General features: G+C 40.2%; 1 protein-coding gene and 1 long non-coding RNA gene across 3 annotated transcripts in view; both read right to left on the bottom strand.

Annotated features, from left to right (window-relative positions):
- The window catches only part of snx29 (sorting nexin 29), a 146150-nt gene that overhangs the window by 40284 nt on the left and 80619 nt on the right, over positions 1-25247 (bottom strand). Inside the window, exons 16-18 of one of the 2 annotated variants that reach the window (XM_085171253.1) lie at positions 2608-2724; positions 874-929; positions 513-594 (exon numbers count right to left, since the gene is read on the bottom strand). In XM_085171253.1, the coding sequence (XP_085027379.1) occupies positions 513-594; positions 874-929; positions 2608-2724 (255 nt within the window). The other variant, XM_085171254.1, reaches the window with a different exon arrangement.
- Positions 6438-25242, bottom strand: LOC146513053 (uncharacterized). The gene is made up of 2 exons (XR_014875830.1): positions 23539-25242; positions 6438-23488 (listed from the first exon to the last, which is right to left on the bottom strand). It is a non-coding gene; the product is annotated as an uncharacterized LOC146513053 (long non-coding RNA).

The following is a 25247-nucleotide window of genomic DNA, read 5'->3' on the forward strand; positions in this document are numbered from 1 at the left end:
GTTTCTGTTATGGACTGTTAGAGTTGTTACAGTTTTGTATTTTCTGCCTAGTGTTAATTTTTATTTACTTTTTACTTTTTGTTTCCACAGTGGATTTGCTCATTTCTGTTCAGTTTTTATTAATTTCAGTGTATTTTTTTCAGCACTCTTGTATGGGGGGCAAAAACCAATGAAAACTGATTTTTAGGTATTAAAAAACTTTCAAACAAAACAATTTGAATAAAAACAGATGATGAGCTATTAATGCACACGTGAGCGAATGTGTAATTATTTCAGAGCTTTCTCACTTCGCTCTGTGCCTTCATGAACTTTTAACTTCTTGTTCTGTCCATTACTTCCTTCCACCGTTTCTATTCCAATTAAAACGTTATTTTTGTCTTGTAACTTACAGCAGTCTGTACATCAGACATCAAAGTCAATGTTTAAATCGGTATATTTTGATGAAATGACTCGTTTTGCCTGATAAACACAACGTGTGGCTCAGACAGAGATATTAATGTGGCTGTGTGTACCTGATAGACGTGGTAGGCATTGGCAGCTCTGCCTTGCAGGAACACAGAGGGGATCCATACGTTGATGAGAGCGCGATGAGCCCTGAGTGACACAAACAACAAACAGTTCTCACCGCCGTCTTCATTATCATCATCATTATCCCGAGCAGCGGCAACATTAACAGTATGTCAGCACTGTGTTTGGACAGCTACCATTGTTTGCAGTTCACTCTGGTAAAACACCTGAAAATCTAATTTAGTTGTAAACTCAGAGGAAACAGTGCAAAGGGAGAAAAAGGGGTGAGAGACATCAAACTATGAGAGGATAGAAAGGGGTGAGAGAAAGATGCGTTGGACGGGGGATGTAGAGAAATGTTCTTACGTCTCAAAATCTGACAGGCTAGGGTCATCTGACGTCTGGCTTAAATCACCTGGAACCTGGAAAAAAAATGAATGAGAGGAAGAACGCTAAAGAGCAGGGAACAAACAAAAGGAGGACTTTCATTTCAAATACAGGACAAACTCCTGCACAAATATGTTATCAGATACGCACAAAAAACACAGAATCCATCTACCAGTGATCCCTACACCAGTGTGTTCCCTGTGTATGTATTCATCAAGCATGCATGCCCCCAGGTTGGTGAAGTAACCACATTAAATGTGCTACATGTTGGCCTTGTGGATGAGAAAGAGTATGTGTGTGCATGGCCGTGGGAAAGAAAGGAGACAGCAACTGCCCCTGCCCAACAATATGTAACAACATGCGAAACGAATAACCTAGATATACACAGCATACCCATGCATCCATACACGCAGGATGTTCCTGCAATTCATACATACAGTGTGTAATTACCATGTAATCAATCTTAAACTTCTAATACTATTCAATTTACTGCTATTGTGCAATGGCCAAACACTCAGACAAATTACATTTTGATGCTTTGGCAATTTTGTCTCTTGACACTTTCATGCCAATAAAAGCCTCGAGAAATGAAGTCAATCGAATTGAGAAAGAGAGAGAGTGTACTTGTGTTACTCATGTTGTGTGTGTGTGTGTGTGTGGGGGGGGTGTCTAAATTTGTTTAGAAAATCATGTTGCCGGGATAAAGCAAGAACCCGTAACAAAATTCATCAACTTTCACGGTGCGACAGCTTAGTTTTGATAAGGTTATGGTTGGGTGAGTAGTGCTTATATCTAAGGTTAGGGTAAGTCTCCAGGGAATCAATGCAAGTTAATGTAATGTCGCCTGAAGTGTTGGGAATACGATAGCTTGTGTGTCTTCCCCCAACCTGTCTCTCCCAGAGCTGCCATGTCAGCTATTCAGATTTCCCAGAGAGCCCATCTAAACCTGAGCAAAAACACTGTCACCACAGCCAGTGCAATCGGGCCGCCAGCCTCCAGGCTTTCATCAAACACACACATACACACACACACACACACATGCACGCACTCACGCACAGAGAGAAGGTAATAGATGAGCAAGACCAAGAAAGGGATCAGTGAGGCAGCGACCCTGGTTTGGCTGTCTGCAGCAGCTCTGAGTTGTAGCAAGCACGGAGCACTTAGGAAACAGAGATGGACATGCACAAAACACACACACGCCCACAGGAGTCCAGTACAGCAGGGCTGAAGCTCAGGGATAAGAGCTCCTATCTGCTACCTGGGGCTCCCTTCACTGAAGCTATACCAACTCAAACTGTGGGCAGGCTGTGTGTGTGCACGTCTAGACAGCTTTAGGCTCTCCAGAGCATGACCAGACGTTGGTAATCTGTGCGTTTTTCTTGTTAGTGTAGAAAGTAGTGAGAAAAAGTAGCTCTGTCTGTGTACTGTCTAACAAGAACAATGGATACTTAGTATTAACATCGATAGCCATCAAGATCGGGAGAAAGTCTCCCGGAGAAAATCAAATCTCACCAACAGAAAATGAGAAAGAAGATAACTATTATTGACGCCACCGACTGTTGGGGAAAATGAACGGAGGGATGGGCAAACAAACAGGACCAAGTGGAAATGAAAATCAAACAGAATCAGTGGGCGAGTCAAAGAAGAGAAAAGGAGAAAACCCGCAGAGAAATCGGACGAGACAGGATGCGTCTGTTGCTGTGTGCCACTCACCGGTCCTCTCAGGTCAATGAGCTCCTGTCTCATCTGGATTATGAGGTGGTCTTTGGCCATGAGCGAACGGTACAGGCGCTCATTAAACTCTATCAATTCACCATGCATCTCAGCCACCTAAAACACACACACACAGGAAGAAAACTTGAATTAATCAAACCGTGGACCACTCTTCTGCAGGACACAATTATGTACAGTGTAAAATCATTTAAACATCATTGTAGGAGTCAGAAAACAAAAAATTAATTGTCAGTTTATATGAAAATCACACAAAAGGCAAACACACTCCAGTTAAGACATAATGGATAAGGACAGCAGGACAATTTCCAACAGAGATAGGAATGATGGAGGGAGGGGAGGTGAAATTAGTTGCCATCCTATGTGTTCTCCTTCCTGCCTGTTATTCAAATGTCATGAGCTCTAACTAACCTTGACACAATGTTATTCCGTGTGTGCGCGTGTGTGTGTTCATGCAAATCCAGTGTGTCTGTGTGTGTGTTCCCCAGCCTGTCTGCCTAACCAGGCTGGACGCTGTGGACAGGTCTCTGTCAGGAGACTGACAGCTGTGACACACACTGTGCTGTATGGAGGACACCTGCTGTCACAGCCACTTGGAAGGACCGCCGTTGCCGGCTGACAGGTGAGCTGAGCATCAGTGTTGCTCCTGTGTTGACCTTCATACATTAACTTTATCCCATCGCATTTAGAAGCCACACACTGCGAGTAATAAAGACAAGAGTGTTGACGACAATATTAAATCTGTGGTTCCCTGAATATTTTACAAAATAGTTTTATGTCAAAGTCGATTTGTGTTCTCGTACCAGGCAAGGTATATAAAAACTGCAATATTACCAAAGGAAAACAGTAAAAAGAGCAACAGGAAAGGCTCATTTCAAACAAAGGTGACAGTGAAAGTAGCCAGAAAATGTTTTTAACCAAGAAAAATGAAATATTGCAGCTTTATTTATAGAGTATGTGTGGCACTGAAAAACATTTACACAGTAGTTCTGATGCTGGCTGGCTGCGGTCTTTGCTGGCTGTGAGGACAACAACTCTGTTTCTCATTTAAGTTTTTCTTCCACTAGGTGAAATCGACTGAGGTTTAGGGGTGGGTTTTAATAATCGATTCATCGATTAAAATCGATTCTGGCTTGGATAACGTGATATCGATTCATTAAAATCCTGAATCGATTTTTTTATATAAATGTATTTTGCCCAAAATTCCAGAATCTCAGGTGAAACGTCACAAAACTTTGACAACCACCAAACATTTAAAACAGTAAATGAGAGCAGGAACACGGCTTCTGCACAAAGACGTAAACACAAAGCGCGGACCCGCGGATCAGAATCAGTGAGATGTCGCCTTTCTTACCCGACGGCACGGACACGGTCGGGGCTGAAAGCCGACAGCTCGCTGATTCTGATGTTTTGGCGGGTCCGCGCTTTGTGTTTACGCCCTTTTTGCGCTGATTCTAAAGCTGTTAGTTTTATCTCTCTCCAAACAATATTGACCAAACCAGCAGCAAAAGAAGATCCAAACTAAGCTTCACATAAACATCGTCATGAATTCCCTCTGACTTTTGCTGTTTTGCTTCCACCAGATAAAATCACACTTCATGCACAGCTCTCTCTCTCTTTCTCAGTGTACTTCAAGAACAGTTTCCCATCTATCCCCCAAATCTGTTTTCTACATCATTCGCTTGCTTGTTACGCACAAGTCTACCATTGTTTACAGCGCTGTCGGCCGCTGTTTTTTTTTTCCTTTTACTTACTTCCGAAAATAAAACCTCATTTCTGCCTTTCAATAGGCTTCTGAACAAATTTAAACTTTTTAAAATTAAACAAAATGCAAAACGCTGTGTCTGTAATAAAACCGCTGTAACTTCAGAGGTAATGTTCATAAGTTGATTAATGGTTTTCTTTCGTTTTTGATGTACTGCAGATTATTTTTATAAAATCCCAGGCCAGGAAAATCACCTTCATGTTTTTCTGTGTTTTATCTTCAGCTACTTTGACACAAAGGCATCTGCTGTGATGCTCACACCTTTGATAAAGTCTGGAAAGTGTCAGCTTCCTTTTTATAGATACAAAAATATGTAAATGTACTGATCTGAGTTATAATATTTCTGACTGTCTGAGGCAAAATTTACCAGATTCAAATCGAATCATGGATCGAATAGATTCAGGACCTTTTGAATTCTAGAAATCAGTGACAATACCCAGCCCTACTGAGGTTGCAGTCCACTTTTACAAGCATCTGCCATTTAAACTTGAGTTTGTCACTTTATTGGTTTGTTAACAATGATTGAAATTAAAGGGGCAGTATTATGATTTCTCTTCCTCAATACAATATAGTAGATGTACTGTTACGGCACATCTTTCGTGCTCTTTAAGGTCATGAGAGTGGATATCACCAATTTGATCTGAGAAACTGAGCATGAGCTCACAAGCCCAACCTACTTGCTGTTTAAACCTTGCATTTGTAAGAGAGAACCAATAAGGAGACAGCTGGCTTACAATCAGTGAAAAAAAGCTTGTTTTACCAGTGACTATCACTGCCAGAGACAACAGTGCTGTCTGTCAGGGAACAACTGACGCGTTCTATATATACATATATATATACATATATATATATATATATATATATATGTAATTTGTCAACAATTATTGAATGTTTCAAAATAGTTTCAAATTGACTTTTCAGTTGCCTTGACAACCACAAGACAACAGCAAAGACAGCAAAGCTGCAGTGGAGCAGAGACAAGTTCTGCCACAAGAACAAATAACAAATCTCCTTGAAATCTGAATGCATTCAACTGGACAAAAGAATGAAATTTCAAAGCCATTGTGATGAAATCAGGAAATATAATTAAAACAGATACAAATAAATAAATGAAAAAGAAGAAGTTCATGCAGAATAAGCTAGTCTTAAGTATTCAATAGTGATAATGGGTTTTGTCTTGATTGTCAATTGCTGTATTCATCTCAGTAAGGCCGTGGCGCACCGAACCACACTCTGAGTCATTATGCCTGCCGTGTATTTGGTATAAACCGTGAGCAGGAAAAGATCATTTTGCCAACGTAGGTGGAGATGTTAAAATGCTCTTTTAGGTGATACTGCTGTTCACTTCTGTCACAGCTTTGTTATTTTCAGGTAAACAAATAAAGTCATGTTTTAGACTACTATTAGATTGAGAAAGACAACTAAACAAAGTAGACACAATTCATTTTGTGTTATATGTACAATCTCAGCACATTTGTAGACTTCAAATGTAAAAAGGGAAACATGAACAACAAATGCACACGTCCAGGAAAAAATGAAGCCACTCCACGGTTTGTTTTGATAAGTTATCGTGTTGACGTCGCCAAAGTTTGTGTTTCAGTTTTGCTATTACTTAGCACTCATTAGCATTAGGTGGTGTGTGTGCCAGTGTAGTCTACAGATGTAGCTTGCTAGCGTTAGCTCATAAATTTGTATTCTCACTTCTCATCCAAATATGGCCACTCGTGCCAGAAAAAAAGGAATAAACTGGTGAAACTCTGATTTCCTCAAGCTTTGTGCCAGGTTTTGTTTTTGTCTTCAGGTATTCCACGTTGAATGATTTTGGTCTGGCATTACAAACTAATGTATAATTTCAGAGATATTATCAGTACTGCAGATTTCATCCAGTGTGATGCAACAAATAAGTACTGTATGCAACTCTACAGTCACAACGACCGTTATCTACATAGTTGTAAAAATATATTATATATCTCTTTTTAATTTACCTGTGAAAAACAGCAGACTGTTAGGGGGGCTGGGTCGTCAACCCAGTGGTTTTGTGTTTAGGGGTCCTTTGATTGGGTTAATTATATCTAATGGTTTGTAGGGTTGTTCTGAGTTTAGGTTCTCTGTGTGGTTTATGTTAGAGTTTTAGTCTTTTGGCTTCTGTCTGTGTTCCTTAGTTGCTGTATCCCCTTGTCAAGTCCGCATCTCTGTGTTATGTTTCCTGTTTTACTTTGAAGTCCGGGTTAATGTATCAGGTTTTGCTTCCCTTGCCTCGTTAAGCCCTGATTTGCCCCAGCTGTGTTTCCCTTCTGTCTCTCATTCACTGATTGCTCCCTCTGTGTATTTAAGCCCTGTGTTTTCCTCTGTCCGTGTCGCGATCTACCCTCATTCTGTACTGTGTGTTCTGTTTGCCAGCCTGGTTAGTTTTTTGTATTTTTTTCAGTTTAGTTTTTGGTCTGGTTCACCATTAAAGCGGTTTTCAAGTGCACCTTTTTTGTCTCCAAGAGTCTGCACTTTGGGTCCACCATTCCAGTCCTGCCTGCACACAGCCACACATGACACAGATTTATTTTTCTTCAGAATTCTGTTTGAGCTCGGTCTATACTCTGCCTTGACGCTTTTTGTTTAAGCAGGTATACCAGTGCTCTCAGTCAATATAAAAATGTCTCTAAATAAGCGAGGCAGTATAAATCACTGGATCAGACAGTGCTGCAAAGCAATAAAAACAGCTGATGCTAATCTTTAAACATAAAACATAACTGACAGTGGCTCAAAAATTAATCCCCCAACCCTTAAAGTTTCCATCTCTCTCCCGAGCCCAGACATTTGTGATGAGACCAGATGAAGATGCGACATGATTTGTACGAATGAGAAACACAAACGCACACTTTGAACTTCAATTTGATTTGGTAAGCCCAGGTCAGACACGGAAGAGTAAGGGACCCCGCACATGTATGCTTAACACCTTTGACTGCCATGCAAGCCATTCATCACCTCTATTTATTTAGCTGCCATGACTCTTAAATAGGACATTATAAAGGAGGGAATTAATTTTAAGCGTGAGGAAACCCAATTAATTCTCAGTGAGAGTGAGCTAATAAGTTTTTCTCTGGCTGTAGATGTGTGCGTGTGTACAGTAGTGTATGTAGTATAGAGTATCCAAGTGTGCATGTGAAAATGTGAATTGCAATTTTACACGCCAAACACGGGACTGCATTAAGCAGTAGCTACGTGCTAGCATTGCCAATTTGTTTCACCAGGCAAGGTCATCTCCTCTGTGTTATTAACGCTTCATTAAAATGCACAACTAAGTTTCAGCGTTCATTCACTCATATCTGGACCTCACATGCAATGGGCATTACTCAGTGGGCATTATCACATTCTTTAGCTGACCTTTCTCTAGACAAGGCCACCCAAAGCCTCACTTCAGTGTTGCAGCAGCCAATAAATATCTACTGGGTAGCAGCTAATTAGTGGCTGAAATTTCATCACACAATAAACAAAAAAATCTGTACTTCACCAGAAGTTAGCTTTAGAGTTTAATTTGATGCCATAAATGGTTTAAAAGGAAAGTATATACATACGGTGTGGTAACATGCCAAACAGTAATAAGCAAATAGGGATATGATGCAATTTAATCCTTGCAGACAGTGTACTGCTAGACAATACACAAAGAACAGCAATAAAAACACTGTTGCATATGTCGATCATACTCTTCCTTGGCTGACCCGGGCTTAAAAAAATCAGGTTAAAACAATGTCCTTCTGGCAAACCTCAGACATGGATTCATGTGGATGTTAGACAACCAACTAAACACTGCTGCAGACACAAGAGGACAGGACAATGCGCCTCACCACAGTACAACAACATGACCTGACAAAGAGCCCTCCAACGTTTCCAGTCTTGCCCAGTGTGAGTGAGAATCCATAGAATCCATCCCAAAATACCCCAGGACAGCATCAGAGGTCTCTTGCGTCAAAGCTATTGTGGGTGGCACCTCCAGAGTTAGGAAGGTGGCAGGGATCTGTGTGTATGACGTGTATGTCCTCTTTCTCCACCTTTATTTTCCTCCTAGTACCTTCTTAGCCTCAAGGCTGATGGACTAGCTGACAATTTCCATCAAGCAGCTTCAAACTCTAAAACCTTCAGTGTGGAACCATAAAACACAAGGAAAAGCCCTGACAACTCAAAAAGTCTGAAAAATGGAAGCCTGACAGGCAGCTGTTGTAGAGCTTTGTAAAACTTAAAGTCATGGCTCAGGTAGGGACATCCAGAGGATATCCTATAATCAAAACTGAGAACCAAAAGTGACCAGAATGAGCTGCAATGGCCTGCCTGAGGAGGTAGGACATGTGATAACTGCACTCCCTTGCTCCGAACTAGGATGACTTAAAGGGGCTTAGGTTTGATGAATAGGCCACAATTCTGAATATTGTGCATGATAACAATATCAGACATATACTTGCTGACAGTTTCAAGCTATTGCACTGTTGGTTATGGCAATACCTTGGGAGCCGAGGACACACACAAAGCATTTTAGTGACAAGCTGTGAACGTGAAACATTACTTTACAAGGTGCTTTTAATTAGCCACGAAGCCGAAGTTTAATTGCTCATTTTGCAGAATTTCATTTGCAAGCAATTAGATTTACTAATGTAGGAATAAACACATTCATGGCTCGTTGCATTTACTGGAAGCTGTGCTAATCAGATTAAAAATGATCTAGCAAAAACTCTGAAGGACAATATGCCTTCTCTAATTATAATCTTGCAGTATAACAGTATACAGTACCATACTTTTACGCATTTGTGGATGCGTAAGTGGAAATTAAACTGCAACTCACGCTGTGGTTTTTCTGGGCTGAACGAGTCTATTATTTTAATTTTCTACGAAACTGATATAATTTGTACCGTTAGCAGCATTTAAGTGGGATAAAACAAACGAAAAATCTGATTCAACTGATTCTCTTCCTCTACCATTAATAATGACAAATATACTAAAGCTCTGTGATTAAAACAAATACCTTTTATTGGTTATTGTGTATGTAAGAAAGACAAATTGCTTTCATTTATTCCAACTTTGCGACTCTGCGAATTTGAAGTGTACGGCTTAATAGCAAATACAAGGCAACATTTATTTTTAATCGCACTGCGTGAGCCTTCACCAACCTAACTAATCACATCAAATATTTGAATAAATTAATCAGTCACATTTTATGTAAGGATGTCATAAAAATAGCCAACAGCTTCAAAAAACGAAAACAATCTCATCTTAGCTTCAAATGCCTCATCCGATGCAGATATATCCAAAATACGGTAATGACTGACTGTGACTGAAAACTGGACTGCAGAAGAGCAGAAGTCTCTCTATCAGGCATGCAGGGCTGGTTTAGTAAGACGCACTGCCTCACTTCAGCAAAACTGCCACCCAAGTGATGTCGACCCCATACAGTAAAGACTCCCTGCTCGAGTGCTCAAAGGCCCGCTCGCACAAGGACAAACAATCTCATGGAGGAGGATAACGCCTTATCCTTCTCTGCTTCTCTCCACTCCCATCTCTACAGAATCTCTCTGTGCGCCTCTCCCTCTCCTCTCCTCCCGTTTATGATCTGATCTGAGCTGCGCCAAGCTGAGCTGGCCTGAATAAAAAAGGCAAAGAAATGCCATGGTGAGCTGAAACCCCCAAAAGAAGAAAACAGACGGGGGGGAAGCAGTGGTACAGCTGACCCAAAACCTCATAACCTTAATTACACATACTATAAATGGGGTGGAGCAAAATTAGATGGAGAGGAGGAAAAGCTCATCAGGACAAGAGGAAACAAAAGGGAAAGCTGATATCAGGGTTTGGAGGTCACAGGCTGTGGTACGGTGGCAATATTTATGCGTAACACTGAGTAAAACAGGCATAGTGGGTGTGTGGGTGTAGGGTAATGTGTGGCTACATACTGACTAACAACTCACTACCACATGAGCGTGCGTTGTGCCTCAGTTTCTGAGTCATATCAAGCCCTCTATTAAGCTATGAGGTACCAGCTGTTCAGTTTTTACAGCAAGTACATTTTGTTTAACGTCGGCAAAATCGTCATTATAGTCCGGATCAACATTATAGTGATTACAGGGATGTCAATGGGCAAAAAGTCAAACTCTAGCCTTCACCAGTGGGTGATGTTGAGGTTTTATTTGCATACCATTTATGGATTCAATAAGTAAAATTGTTTTAGGAGTTGCTGTCTGATACTGACCTAAAAACCATCATCAGAGGACTGTCTGTGGACGCCAGCAGGGTGTGCTGTGATGGAGTACACCCAGACTTCTCCTTTCTTTTTAATACTTGATTTTAAGTGGGTTTCTGGTGAAGTGGAGGCCTGTTAATTGGAGTGACAACTTGACATGAATACTCTGATTACAGAAGACAGAGAAGCAGGTGCAGCAGCACAAACTGAACCTGTTGTCTATGAACACAACACCCTTTTTTTCATGTTACATTTATCCACTTTTTAAGGTTCGCACATTAGTATGTGCTTAGTTCGAAGCCAAGCCCGACTGTTTCCTCTTAAATAACAGAAAGCACTTTCATAAACGATAATGTTCATACTATTTTGCTTTTCCGGGAAATTGGAAGGTAGTGAGCAGCTGGAGACACAAAGAAAGGGGATGAGCATGAGTCAAAGTGGCACCGGTGTCCTTGTTATTTAGCAACTACACTGCATCAATACAAGCAAACAAACAATGCAGAAATCATACGTGGTTAAAGATATTATGAATCAGTAACAGACATTGTTTTTGTTCATTTGTCTCCTTCCCAGTGCGTCTGAATCATTTTAAAAATAGGACTTTGACTGTGAGATTACATAAACTGTTCATGCAGATAGGAAACCTAATAAAAGGCATCAAAGGTTCATTTAAACGTTAAACCTGGGTGAGACCTTAACCATAACAGGGCCAGTACTGGGCTTCTTTGTACATCTAATAAATGCAACTTGGGTCTCTATGTGCATCTCTGAGTCACTTCAGCACAGCTGCTCCTTAAGAGGAAGAGACACAGCTGAGAAATGAGGGAGGGGGGCAAGAAAGCGTGTGAGAGAGGACAAATATAGACATCACAAGCTGTGCTGTCCACTCTGAACTGAGGTGGAAAAAAAACAACAACATACAAATAGAGATGGAGAGATGCGTTAAGAAGTGTGAGCTCATGAGAGCGGAAGATGGGCCGATAGAAAAGCTGGAAATAGAAGTTTATGGGGGGAAAAAAAGAAGCTAAATCTGTCCTGTGGTACGGACGTGGGTTTTTGTCACTGCGGCATCACACGGCGAGCTGCCTGTGCACTTGGATCACACGTTTTTTGATTATGCAGTATTATTACTTTGAGACGCTACAGTGATGACAATGTTAAAATACAGTCTGTCAGCTTTAATTTTAGGGGTGTTTTCATCACATGCGGATGAGCATTCAGGAAATGAAAGCCCTGTCTTGGTAAATGTTCTCGTGGCCTACACATGCCAGAAGTATTTGGGTGGATTAAGATTAGGTTTACATTGGAAAAGTTGTCACTTTCACCATCAAAACTTAACATTTTAATATACACTGACAGGAGTTTGTCGGGATGAAGATTGTGGATTAAAAGAACACTCGGCTGGTAGTTATAGATTATTGCAACACATAATAAATGTTTTCTCTTATTTGTGGACTTCTGTTCTTCCATGAATCTGAAGGGCTGATCTGTGTTTGCTGTGTGGTGTAAAACCAGCAGAATGAGACATATATTATGTACAGTGTGGTGAAAAAGTATTTTCTCCATTTAATAGTCTTTTTTAGTTTTTTGCATATTTGTCAAAATTCAATATAAAGATAATCCAGGTTAAAGCCAAGCGTTTCATATTTGATACAAGCTTTGTGAGTTTTTGAGACTTTTACATCATCATCCTCATCAGTATGATTAAATCATGGCATAATGTGCTGATTTTAGAGATGTTTTAGCCTATTTCACTGTTTAAGAACACCTCTCACGTGGCAGGTGATTAGGGATGGGTACCGGTATCTGGTGCCATGATGGCACCAGTTCTGACATAAACGGTAGTAACCAGACCGAAAAGCAGCGCACATTTCGATGCTTTATTTCGGTGCTTTATTTCGGTGCTTTTTTTTCCTGAGCTGTGATACACTTTAGAATCTAGTCAATCATTTTACGTTTCCGAGGATAGTAGGCGGGTCCAGGTACGTACGTTCTTTTAGAGCAGAGCTACAGATTAAAAATGCCCAAGGCGAAGCAGTCAACAGTCTGGCTGTACTTCACAGCAAAATAAGCAAACTCAGCAGCCTGCAACAAGTGCTTTAAGGTGATACTGTGATACTGTCAAAGGAGGTAACACCTCAAATCTGATGAAACACCTGGCGACGCATAGAGTTTTTTTTAAAAGCCGAGAAATGTGCCGTATTTGATAGCTTGCTGCGAGACCTCACACCGAGCACATCTACTGCAGGTGTGGTGCCTGTTATCGGACCCGGAGTTTGCAACATCCCCCAAAAACCCGAAGAGGAGAGTCCTGGCCCCTAGCCCTGCCAGTGTAGCAGAAATGATGACGGATGATGATGGCAGCAGCAGCCGTTCTTCTCTGCGTGAGTAGCTTAATGTTCGTGTGTAATTTATGTTGAGTAGGCTAACCACGTTATTACATTAATGCATGTAAGGTGAACTAGCAAACACCGTTGTAGTTACATGCGGCTGTCTTCTTGTTTGATGGCAGATACTCCCTTCACCCTGGACAAAAAGGCTAAAATGACCAAAGAAAAAGTGGAAAACAGTTAAACATGAGAGGTTTTTGGAAAAAGTTTGTGTTTTTTCCATTGTTTAAGCACTGCTTCCAGCCAAGAGTGATACCATATATGCCCCATAGCTGCAGAAAAGGCTAACATTGTTATCTTTTTACAAAAAAACAGCTGAACATGAGGTTTTTGGACCAATTTTGTGTTCTCCATTCTTTAAGCACCGGTTTGGCACCGGTATCGGATAAAACCTAAGCAATACCCAGGTGGGTAGTTGGTAACTTTCAGGCAACAAAATAAATGTTGTCAACCACTGAAATGATCCAGTTGTTTAAAAAAAACTGCAAAGAAGTTCGGTGATAAATCTGCCAGTGTCTTTAATATAAAAAGCATTGTGTGAAGATTAGCAGGCAAAAAGATGGAAACTTGGAGGAACCTGTCCTTGGTGAAAAGATAATAAGACTGGCTAAATAAATTCTGTTAACCCTTTTAGAGTCTGGCTCAACCGGCTTTTCAAATCTTACTCTGGTGCTGCAGAGCTTCAGTACAGTAGCAACGCTCAGGACTCCAGGAATCATCAGCCGAGTTCGATAGTAACAGAGACGAGCTGCGTAGCATTAATATACTTTGGCATATTGAAGCCCCGCATGAGGTACGCCGCGTCTTGAATGATTCATCTGAAGATGAATAAAAATGCCCACAAATAGTAACTGAAATCATTAGTGCAGGTTATGCAATCGAAGACATGAGAAAGCTTACCAGTCCAATCTGAACAAAGAAATCCATAATTCCTATAAAAGAGAGAATTTAATGCTCTGAAAGGCTTTGTGCTCAGAGCGTGTCTGAACACTTCAAAGCAGATTCACCTGCATTATTTGAGAAAGAATAAAATGCATTATGCAATATCTGGGCTACTCAAGGGTCACATTCACTTGCATTACACAGCAAAGACAAGGAGAATTATAGAAGCATGCTGGTTCCCATTTTTCTGGTTATTAATATCGCTCTTCTGAGTCAGTAGCTTGTAATTGTTGCACTTGTTCTTGATGTTGTTTATGGTTAATTAATGAGCTCGTGGATCAAAGGGAGAATCCCTGATCCCACTGGAAGTTTCGACCTATATGTCTTTTCTACCCTGCAACAGCAATCTCATTCTACTTATCAATGCAGTACAGCAGATAGAAAATACTCAACACACTACGTACTGAAACAAGATGAAAAATATCTGTAGTGTATTGAGGATTAGCCTAGTTAGATTACAGCACTACTGTATGATGTACAAAGCTCTCAAAATGAGGACAAAAATTGGCTGTTTAAATTAAAAATTTGCAATTTTCAAACTACTTTCAAACTCAAAAGAAATATTAAATGTTTCCAAAGACTAATTACTACATAATTATTAATCTCACCTTCCAGTTTGATTAATGGTTACCAAAATTAAAGTGCCTGTTTTGGATTTTTATCAAAAACATTTTGTTAACAAAACAAATAATTTCATGTTTTTTTTTTTAAAGCCTCTAAAAACATAAGTAGTTAAATCTCTGACTATAACGTGCAATTATATGCCTAAATATGGGATATTTAAATGAAATGAAAAAAGAAATCTCTACATATATGATCTGCTTCAGCAGCACTTGTTGGATTTAATTAAAGTGACATTTGAAAAGTGCCCTTTTTAAAATTTAATCTGGGGAAAGACTTCTTATCATTAGCGTACAAATTCAGTGGTTGTGGCTAACAAGGTGTTTTATGAAGTCACAGTGACCTTGACCTTTGACCGCAAGATTCTCATCAGTTCTCTGATTTCAAGATTTTAAGAAATTACCAAAAGTTATTCTTGAAACATTAAACGTATGGATGCAGTAATAATGCTTTTGCCTTATGAATGAAACTGCAGGACACTATGTACATATTGCAGAGTTAGATGTGGCTGTTCTCATGAAAAGGATCATCACTGGGCTGGGTTGTCAGGTGACAGGTGGGAACGTTATAAAAAGAGCATCTTCATATGATAAAAAGAGACGCAGCAGTCTGTTGTTGCGCCCACCGGTTCCACTTTTTTAAAATGAGACTTCAGCCTATTCGTAGGCGACGTTAAGAGGTTCTTAAAAAGATCCAAATTGGTTTTCAGAAACACAAAGAACTGATTTTACTCAAAGGAGTATTTGAACATCTACTGGCTTAGAGGTTTCCAGGTATAAATCTGAATTGCCTAAAGAGAAGTAGCCTTTAAACTCTCCCTTTTTAAAATCATAACTAAGGAAAAGTTTTTCTTTAAAACTCTTTCCCTTTATTTATTTTTTTAATAGGAGGACATTTTGTGCAAAATGTTCAATAAAAACATCCTGAATGGCTGAGTCAAGTTAACTTTAAGTGAGCTAAAGTACTGTGCAAAAGCCCCAAGTCTCTCTTCATTTCTTTATAGTTTGCTAGGAAAATGGGAAATGGTTGCAGTGATTTATTGAAATGTGCAAAAATATTAAAACCTAGTATGAAAGGCAAAGATTCAGCAAGGTTTTTGGAATTCTAACAAACTTGAGTCAGTATTTGGTGTGACCACATGTATTTTTCAACACAGCCTGAACTCCTGGGCATCTTTCTGGTCATTTCAGTAAGGATAGGCTGCAAGAATAGTTTTCCAGGCTTCTTCCCTGTCAAGATAATTCCCGCACTGTTCCAGTAATGTTAAGGTTGGGCTCTGGAGGAAGCCAATCCATGACTGATAGCATGTTTTTCTACCCAGGTATGCTTGGACTGCATTGGGAGATAGTATTGCATAGGATCAAAAACAATTTTTAAAAATGGTGATTTTCTCTGCAGTTTTGCAATTTTGACAGATTGGCCAACACCCCTGGCTGAAGTTGGAGTCCCAAACCATTTTATTCTAAATTTTCAGCCACTGGTTCTTTGGGAATCACCTCATTGCTGCAAAAATACTATTTTATGCCTGTCAAACTGTTACCTCTGGTATTATTTGCTTATTCATCTAAAGGTATGATTGCACTGTTTGCTCAAGGCCATTTAAAGATATTACAAGAAAGTCTGCTTCTTTGGAAGCAAAATACAAGGACATGAAAGCTGGCTCGAGACTTTTGCAAAGTGCTCTGTCGGATCAGCTTTACAATTGATAAAAAATATAATTAAAAACGAACAGTCACATCCTGGTGAGTGCATGACTGGAAGCCTGATAAGTTCATAGAGGTGTTTCTGTACTGTACACCTTCAGCCTGCCACCAACAGCCTGCATGTGCTGATAAGACGATGTGTTACATCATCGCCTGCCCACCTTTTCCTTATCGCCCAGCACTCACAGATCGGTGTCATGCAGTTTGGGTGTTTCTCAGAAACCTCAGTGGAAATCTTTACTGCATTATGCAAAGCATTTTTGTTGTTGTTGTTGTTGTTTTTTTATTATTCACAGACAAAGAGAAGTACAATGCCATAAAGATGCAAATTAAAATGGTTATGTCTTTATTCCCTGGAGTTGCTGCACTTGCTCCCCCCTCGTTTTCATCTCTCTGCATCTGTCTGTCTTTCATGTCCTTTTTGTTTATTTCACTCAGAAACAGATCCACTGGGATACGGTGACGTGCTTGCGCACTGATAGCTTTTTTTAAACCAGCTTTGATCAGACATTCATGAAGATTTATGATAGGAATTCACGCAGTTGGCAAATGCAAGCACACACGAACACGCCAGCATCACCCTCTGATTGACACAGCGAAGAATGAAAGGAAATAAGTGAAGAATGAGAGAAAACAGATTGTGGCACCAAAAACAAAGGCTTCTTACTCACTGAGACAGTTTGGTTATAGGTTGAATGAGTAAAACCAAAAACATTTTAAACAGATGATTTAAAGAGATGATTTTAAAACAGAGATGGGATAGGCAGACGGGCAGAGAAAGCACACGCACAGCTAGCTGTTAGTCAAAGAGCAGACAGGCAAACGCAACCATATCAAAGAATTTCCAGATTTGTGACCTACATTACATAATTATTGAAGACACTTTTCTTGTTTATATTCATATTCATCATGCAAGACCATATAAAATGTGAAAAATTAGTACATGGAAACTTACCATTTAACCATGGCAACCAAGAACACAGAGTGGCATCCCATTATTGATAACACAAACCGTGATCATCTTCTGTCCCTACACACCTGTCTCTAGTTTAACACCTGGCTCATGGACCAGCAACAGCATAACTAAGAACGACCAACAGACCAGCTGCCCCACAAACTGTGTATATCGTGTATATTTGTGTTTGGGTGGTTAATAAAAACAACTACAACTCCCTATTCAATGTGTGTGCTGACACATAATGGCACACACCACAGTTGAGGTCATTTCCTGACAGATGTTGCCCCTCAGGCACCTCAGGATGTTACAGCAGGACTCTGCGTTGAGTGTCCAACACAGTGCATTAACATTCCTGACGGTGGTCTGGGCCTGAATGCAACACCTTCAAATTACTGCAGAAACTTTTGCCTATTTCACAGATAAATCCGGCTCGGTCTATAAAAGCTGGTAAAATTGCAAGGTGCATATTCTAAATCTACGAATGCGTCTTGCAGGGATCAATCTCAAACTAGCAGCCACGCTGGGAGGAAGTTCAGAGGTGTTCAAGAAAACTACCTTAAGGAGAGATCTGCAAAGTTTACATCTGGTAAGATTTTTGTTTCCTGTGGGCATCATCGTGGATGTTTTTGATCATACTAATAGAATCAGTAACAACAGAGTATATCAGGCTGCTGTCGGTGTATTTCTCTTCACAGCCTTGACTCTTGTAGCTCATTGTTTGATTTAATGGTCCACCAACTGTCAGTATGTTCATTTGTAGCCCCAGAAGGCAGGTGCTTCCAGAGGAAGTCTGATAAACCCACTGTATACTACCTGCTTAGGCTTTACAAGCAGAGTTGGTAGAAACTAAAATTCAGAAACAAAAGTCCAAATGAATGCCAGTATGGCTCCATATCTGTGTAAATGACTTAATGATCCATTGAAACTGCCATAATAAGGTTTTACGGTGATTATGTTCTTCTGTCTGATCTGCAGTGGAAGCCATTTGCCAATTTATCAAAACTTTATCAGAGCTAATGCAGCTTTAAAGACATTTAATAAAAGTGGTTTTATTGTAATGATAAACTGAACTAAAGTGAGCTCACTGAAACTATAACAAATGGATTTTTGTAGCAGCAGAAAGAAATACTTCTTCTTTGGAGTCATCAGCAACCAGCCAATCATATTTGCTGCCTTGAATGGTGCAATCAGCAGTTTCAGTGGAATGGCCATATGAGGCTTCATTGCCCTTCATGCCTTTACAAGACATCACATGCTTGGTTCTGGTAAAAGACGCCAAGCCCAAAACCAAACTCACAGGCCATCATTACCTGCATGTCAGGAAAAAGCTACCCTGTTGAGCAACCACTAAATTACTTTCATTTGTAGAGGTTTACCTTGTGCACAGCTTCAAAGGCAACATGAAAAGGAAACGAGCGTCGAGTTCTGAGTGCAAAGTTAAAGTCAATACGAGGCATTTGCATCATTAAATTAAAACTCAAATAGGTCAGAGACACGGGCGTGTTTCACAGGTTAATGAAGGTTGAGCCCCGTCCAGTATTTATTTGTCTCAGTGAGGCCTTTATGTATCAAACAAGGCTTGATGTGACATTTTCAAAAATCAATAACTTGGCTGGTCAGATTTTGTCTCAGTCACCGAGCGGAGACAGTCGAATCAGGAGTGTTGACAGCTGCTCGTGTAAATCACAAAATGTCAAATTCTTATATCAGGAGAAGCTGCACTGCAGTTTCAGCTCGTGTGAGCGGTGCATTTATCACAGACTGCTAAAAGATGGACTGAGCTGTCAGGACTGGAAAGTATGGTCAATATGGAAGTGCCTTTACTCTATCTTTTTATTAAAACAGATTATTTTAATAAAAATAAATTCAATTATTTTTATTGTTCACCAGCCATGAGCCCAGTTGTTGCTTTTTGTATCATTTGAGTTTATTGGGAAACCGACCCTCATCTCCATTTGTCTGTGAATACAGCAAACAACTTCCTGATGAGTTTATGGGCTCAGTCTCCATTTTGAAGTTTATTGAATATAACATTAAGTGCGTTTTGTAATTTCTGGCCATGCTAGGAGGCAGAAAAGTGGATTATCCAGGATAGCCTCATTGCCTCTTTTGGAATTGCTGAAGTGTGTGTTTTTACAATCAGATCCACACCTCACTCATCACATTCGGCTTCAAAATGCAAAGACACAGCTTAACAAACCAGCGGGTGACATCACACTTGCTATACACTAAATCTAAGTTAAGGTGAGATTAGGGTTGCAAAGGCCCAGGCACCTTTTGAGATTTCCTGCGACCAGTCACTCTATTCATCTGTATTTGTTCTCCCAGAACAAACACTGTAGGCTGCAAACTTCACCTTGAATTTATTAGAGGATTCCTTATCAGCTATAGCATGCTAGCATGATCAGCACTAAAAGTAAGCTGATACCGTGTCACGTGCAATGCATACAGAGTTTGGATTTTTTATGTGTGTGTTTGCTTCAACTGTCGTTCCTGTGTGATTGATGCTGTGCCTGACAATCAATTAGTCGCCACTAGGGATGGGTACCGGTATTCTGACATAAACGGTAGTAACCAGACCGAAAAGCAGCGCACATTTCGGTGCTTTAATTCCTGAGATGTCATACACTTTGGATTTGGATTTGGACGTATAGCATTTTGTTAAAGCCGAGAAATGCAGCAACATCCCCCAAAAACCCGAAGAGGAGAGTCCTGGCCCCCTCCTTGCCAGTGTAGCAGAAATGATGACGGATGATGATGGCAGCAGCAGCCGTTCTTCTCTGTGTGAGTAGCTTAATGTTGTTCGTGTGTAATTTACGTTGAGTAGGCTAACCATGTTATTACATTAATGCATGTAAGGTGAACTAGCAAACACCGTCGTAGTTACATGCAGCTGTCTTCTTGTTTGATGGCAGATACTAACTTCACCCTGGACAAAAAGGCTAAAATGACCAAAGAAAAAGTGGAAAACAGTTAAACATGAGAGATTTTTGGACAGTTTGTGTTTTTTTCCCGTTGTTTAAGCACTGCTTCCAGCCCAGAGTGATACCATATATGCCCTATAGCTGCAGAAAAGGCTAACATTGTTATCTTTTTACAAAAAAACAGCTAAACATAAGAGGTTTTTGGACAAAGTGTGTGTTCTCCATTCTTTAAGCACCGGTTCGAGCACCGGCACCGTTTCAAAAGTACCGGTTTGGTACTGGTATTGGATAAAACCTAAACGATACCCATCCCTAGTCGCCACATGAAGCCCAGACAGGATGCTCGTGTCCTGTGACAATTCCAATAATCACTCTGCATGTCGCTGTCTTCATTGTGCACAGAAAAGGCAGAATGTTGGTGCAAGATTGGACCGACTCTGCCATCTTACTCCACCTAGCTTAACCCAAACCAGCAATCACAGCACTCCAGTGACTGCTGGACTTTTCTTGTTGGCAATATGTTGAATAAGAATAAGTTAACTATTTTGTCATGGCTCAAGTTTCTTATTTAAATAAAAATTTATAAAAAATTGTGCCATTTTTCTTCTTTTCAAAGACACTGAACTGGGACCAGTTCAGCCCATACATCACAACCCTGCTATTTGCATTCATGAAAACACACACACAGTTTTCCATAAAAAGCCATTTTTCTGCTTTGCCCGTCTCTATTTCACACTAATATCCCACTGCACTGAATATTATGGTAAGTCCTATTAAGGGAGACAGCTGACAGCACTGGTGATGAACAATAATAAGAACATTCTGTATCTCCTGTTAGCTGCAAGTCTTTCTTGTTCCATTGTCCTCTGTGGTTTGCTGTTATCTAAAGAGCAAGCATTAGCCTCACCAGAGCACTCACACCCACATTTTTACAAGATCCCTACTCTGCAACTTATTACCAAACAGGGACGAGGAAAATACCTGCATCCTGCACGACAGGATAATTTATACCAAGTTGGATGAAGGACAGAGTCTGCAGGGTGATTGTGCTCCACACTGTCCTCCGGGCTTGCTGTAAAGGCCCAAATGACACTGACAGCACGGTAAATGAACAAATAAATAAGTAAACATCATTAAAAATGCACCATACATGCATGTGCATAAATAAGTGAGGACACAGTTTGGGGAAACACAAACTGAATTATTTCTTATTAAAAAAATATAAAACCTCAGATGAATTATTCATGCAGACACCCTCACACGTGTCACTACCCATTAGAATACACTCTTACTGGGAGTGTTGTCATATTGGTCAATCTAACAGTAAACTGGACACAGCTCTCATCATTACTCACACAGCAGGCAGAGTTATGCCTTATGTCCTATTATTATAGAGCTTCCTGAGATCCTCAATTGATGTTTCTGTAAAGAACCTGCTCAAGGAAAAGCTCTGTTGGCACTGTTATGGGTTTTAAATCAATGCAAATGCAGAAAGTCCAATTTCTCTACTTTATTTAGATGGAGTAGCCTGGGGACATTTTTCCCCAAAACTAAAAGCTCTGAATGCAGGTATTAACGCACATCATGACCTCATTTACTTTGATAATATATACAGTAAGTGAACACTTTGTATTGTGAGGTAGAAGCTGTGACTTCCCCTGTTCGTTTAAAGCAAACAGAAGCTTTCTGAAACTCGGGCACCGGCAGATGATCCTGAGAGTGAAAAGCAGACGGGAACGTCGTGTTTATCCTTCCGAGTAAAATAAACGGAATAAAACTCAGAGTGAAAAATCAACTTCTTTGAATTGAGGCGCAACAAGGTTTATGTGGTTGGAATTTTAAAAGCTTCATTTCAAAGACAGACATAGCCACAGTCACAGCACATTACAGTGTCTGTACTACAGCGTGCCAGTCATGGTCATTTTTTTGAAGATGGGTGGAACTGGTTACCTAATCCTACCAATACAAGACTGAACAAACAGCGTACTGCAAAGCCTGTGTGGGGAAAAACCCTAAAACCTTCCCCACTTTATCAACTACTTTAGTCTAAACAGGACCATCATCATTTACTAAATGCAATAATATACTGTAGGGAAGTCAGAAGTGATGTGAAGTTTATGTAGAAGCACATTTAAGTGCAAATTGTTCGACAAACAAAAGAATATGAAATAATATAACAACAAAACTGATCAACCTCAGTCTGTATGTCTGGGTGGTGGTGGTTAGTAATACTGGGTTACCACCAGTAGAAGTTCTTTGATGACCCTGCAGTGGTTGTCTGCACTAAGGGTGGGCAGGAGTTCAAGTACAGAAAGCTGGTCACTGCGATGAATGGCAGAATGGACTGGAGGACCAACAGCAATGCTCCGTACAAGAAGGGGATGAGTAAACTCTACTTTCTAAGGAAGCTCAGATCCTTTAATGTGTGCAGCAAGATGCTGGAGATCTTCTACTAGTCTGTGGTTGTAACTCCCATCTACTCTCTGGTAGCCCTTCGTGCAGGCATTCTTCAGTTTTTGGTAGCCCAAAATTAATTTAAGTAGCCCGAATAAAAAAGAAAGCAATTTCTTTTGATTAATTTTTGTTTCCATTACAATATTATACATTTAAGTAAAATATTGTAATGGAAACAAAAAGTAATCAAAAAAATTGTTAAAATAAAAATCACAACAACTGTATAAAAATTACAATCGTCAACTCAAATACTTGGTTCTAATTGAACAGAAATTTCTATGAACTTGTAAGAACTGTGTAGAACATGAATCAGTCTGTGTCAGATCCTGAATTTGAAATTTCCACTGAAGTCACGGGTAAGAGGCAAGTGGAACCAAGATCGAGGCCATTTGCTTTTTGAAGTTTGCAAAGACTGCTAAATTTTGCCAATGGTAGTTCACTCTTTGTAATATAGCACGCTGTTCTAAACAGCTTTTTCAGGAGTTCTTGTTGTGCTTGGTTTATTTGTAGTATGTTTTTTGCAATTGCTGTTTGTTCTGGGAAAGATACTGCAGACTGGGCAATAATGCATTTCTTGCATTTCTCATGGGTTCTGATGGGGTCTTTCTTAAAATTACTGGTCCCAGTAACAAAGGCGCTTGTCGACTCAGAAATCAAATGAAACTCACAACACACCTGTCAGAACATCATGTTATTTAGCTTGTCATATTCCAGCCACAGAAATTCTTTTGTCCATGAAACCAAAAAAGTGGCGCTTTCTTTTTGCCTCATAGTCTGGTTTGTCATAACTTTTCCATTTTGTGGTAAGCTTTTCTTGGGCTGTCACTTCTTCACCCTGACCTGTCTTATTTGGCTCAGCAGAACTAAAATACCAGCGTAAATCCTGCTGCTTTTACACACGTACTTACATAACGGTCAGCAATTATTTGCGCACTCAACCTCTCACATGTTTAAGCTTGCTGCGAGAGATTTCACTTGTCGCGTTTGAATAGTAAGCTAATGAGTGATAAGACGATGTCAGAGGAATTGGTGCGCAATTAATCGTCACTCACCAATCAGTGCTGCTGCTCTCTACACACCTTTCGCACGATCGCAAAATGAAAGCGAAAGCAAAACACAAGCGCAAATTCAAATGCGATTTCAATATGTCACATATTGACAGTGGCTCATCGATGCCAATGACATAATTACTCAGCTACATTGGCGAAAGAATGCAAAAGCATAGACATATATTTTCCTTCCTATGATAGCCCGACGGGCAGGGCAGAGATAGATTTTGGTAGCCCGACTGGAAAAATCGCTAGCCCCGGGACGTCAGGCTAGCGATTTTGCGAGCCCTGACAAGGCTGGAAGCATCATTGTCCAGAATGTGGACGCGTTTAAGTCACTGAGGGCCAGCAAGTAACTGAAGATTTAGTGTACATATTATTTATTACTACTCTTTTGCAAAATTCTCAAAAGTCTTATTTTTATTTTACTTCTCTATATGTACATTTTTGGACTCTCACAGTATAACGCCCTCATTATGTGCTTTAACAAGAAAGAAAGAACCAACCTTCTGACAAAAATGGGGGGGGGGAATCCAACAGCAGTAAACAGAAATCAGTATTCAGTCTGCTTTAAAAGCCAAATAATGCTCATACGAGTTTCAGAAATGACTAATTTTGGAAAGGTCCTGATGTGAAGGTGCAGTTTGGTCCACTGCAAAGGCCTGATCTCCTTTATGTTTTAATCAGGACCTTGGGACAGCTAGGAGCATCTGCTCAGCAGACCTCATTGATCTAGTGGGAGTGAGCAAAGTTAAAAGATCAGAGACGTAAACAAGTGCCAACCCATGTAATGGCTTAAAAACAAACAAGAAAATCTTCAAATCAATTCTAAAACTCAGCAGGAAGCAGATCTAAGGAAGCCAACACGAGTGGTATCTGGTCTTGCTCGCATGTTATGTGTTAAGCCAGTTGAGCTGAGCCAGCTGAGCAGCTGCAGTCGGCCAAGCAGTGACAGACTGAATAAAGACGCAACAGTCGAGACAAACTGAGGGCATGGGTGCCCTCTGAAACAGACCAAAGAAGCTTGTTTTAACAACCGCATGGATCCATTTATCAAACGCAAAAAGTGCTGTGCAGACCACTCCCAGGTTCCTCACACGGAGTTTTATAGATCCTTAAAGGCCTGAAGCAATGGAAAAAACTGAACATGTGAAACTAGTGGTCGAGCAAAAGCTTAGCAGAAAATGTTAACTGAGGTCACAAATCGAGTGATTATTTTCTCATAGACCTCAATAAATCTGACTACTTTTCACAACCACAGGAGTCGCCCCTTGCTAACTATTAGATAAACACAAATTGAAATGGCAGTTTAGCTAGAATTAATCCGTATTTAGTAATGTGGTAGAAAACACAGGGAACTGCTCTGGAACTAAACCCAGAGATACAATTTGTTATTTTATCTCTCTTGTTAGCACAATAATTGTCTTGAAGTGTGAAAACTGGGAGCAATGCAATGTCTCAAACATGAGGAACTAACATTTACAGTATGTCACTCATGTGATGAACTGGAGGGAACCTGGAAACTTCCTGGATTTTATTATAAACAAGCTTTAAAAACAGATCCTTCTCTCTGTAGCAGTATGAATGAGTACAACACTC

The sequence above is a fragment of the Neolamprologus multifasciatus genome, chromosome 8 (genome assembly GCF_963576455.1).
Source record: "Neolamprologus multifasciatus chromosome 8, fNeoMul1.2, whole genome shotgun sequence".
Taxonomy (NCBI): domain Eukaryota; kingdom Metazoa; phylum Chordata; class Actinopteri; order Cichliformes; family Cichlidae; genus Neolamprologus; species Neolamprologus multifasciatus.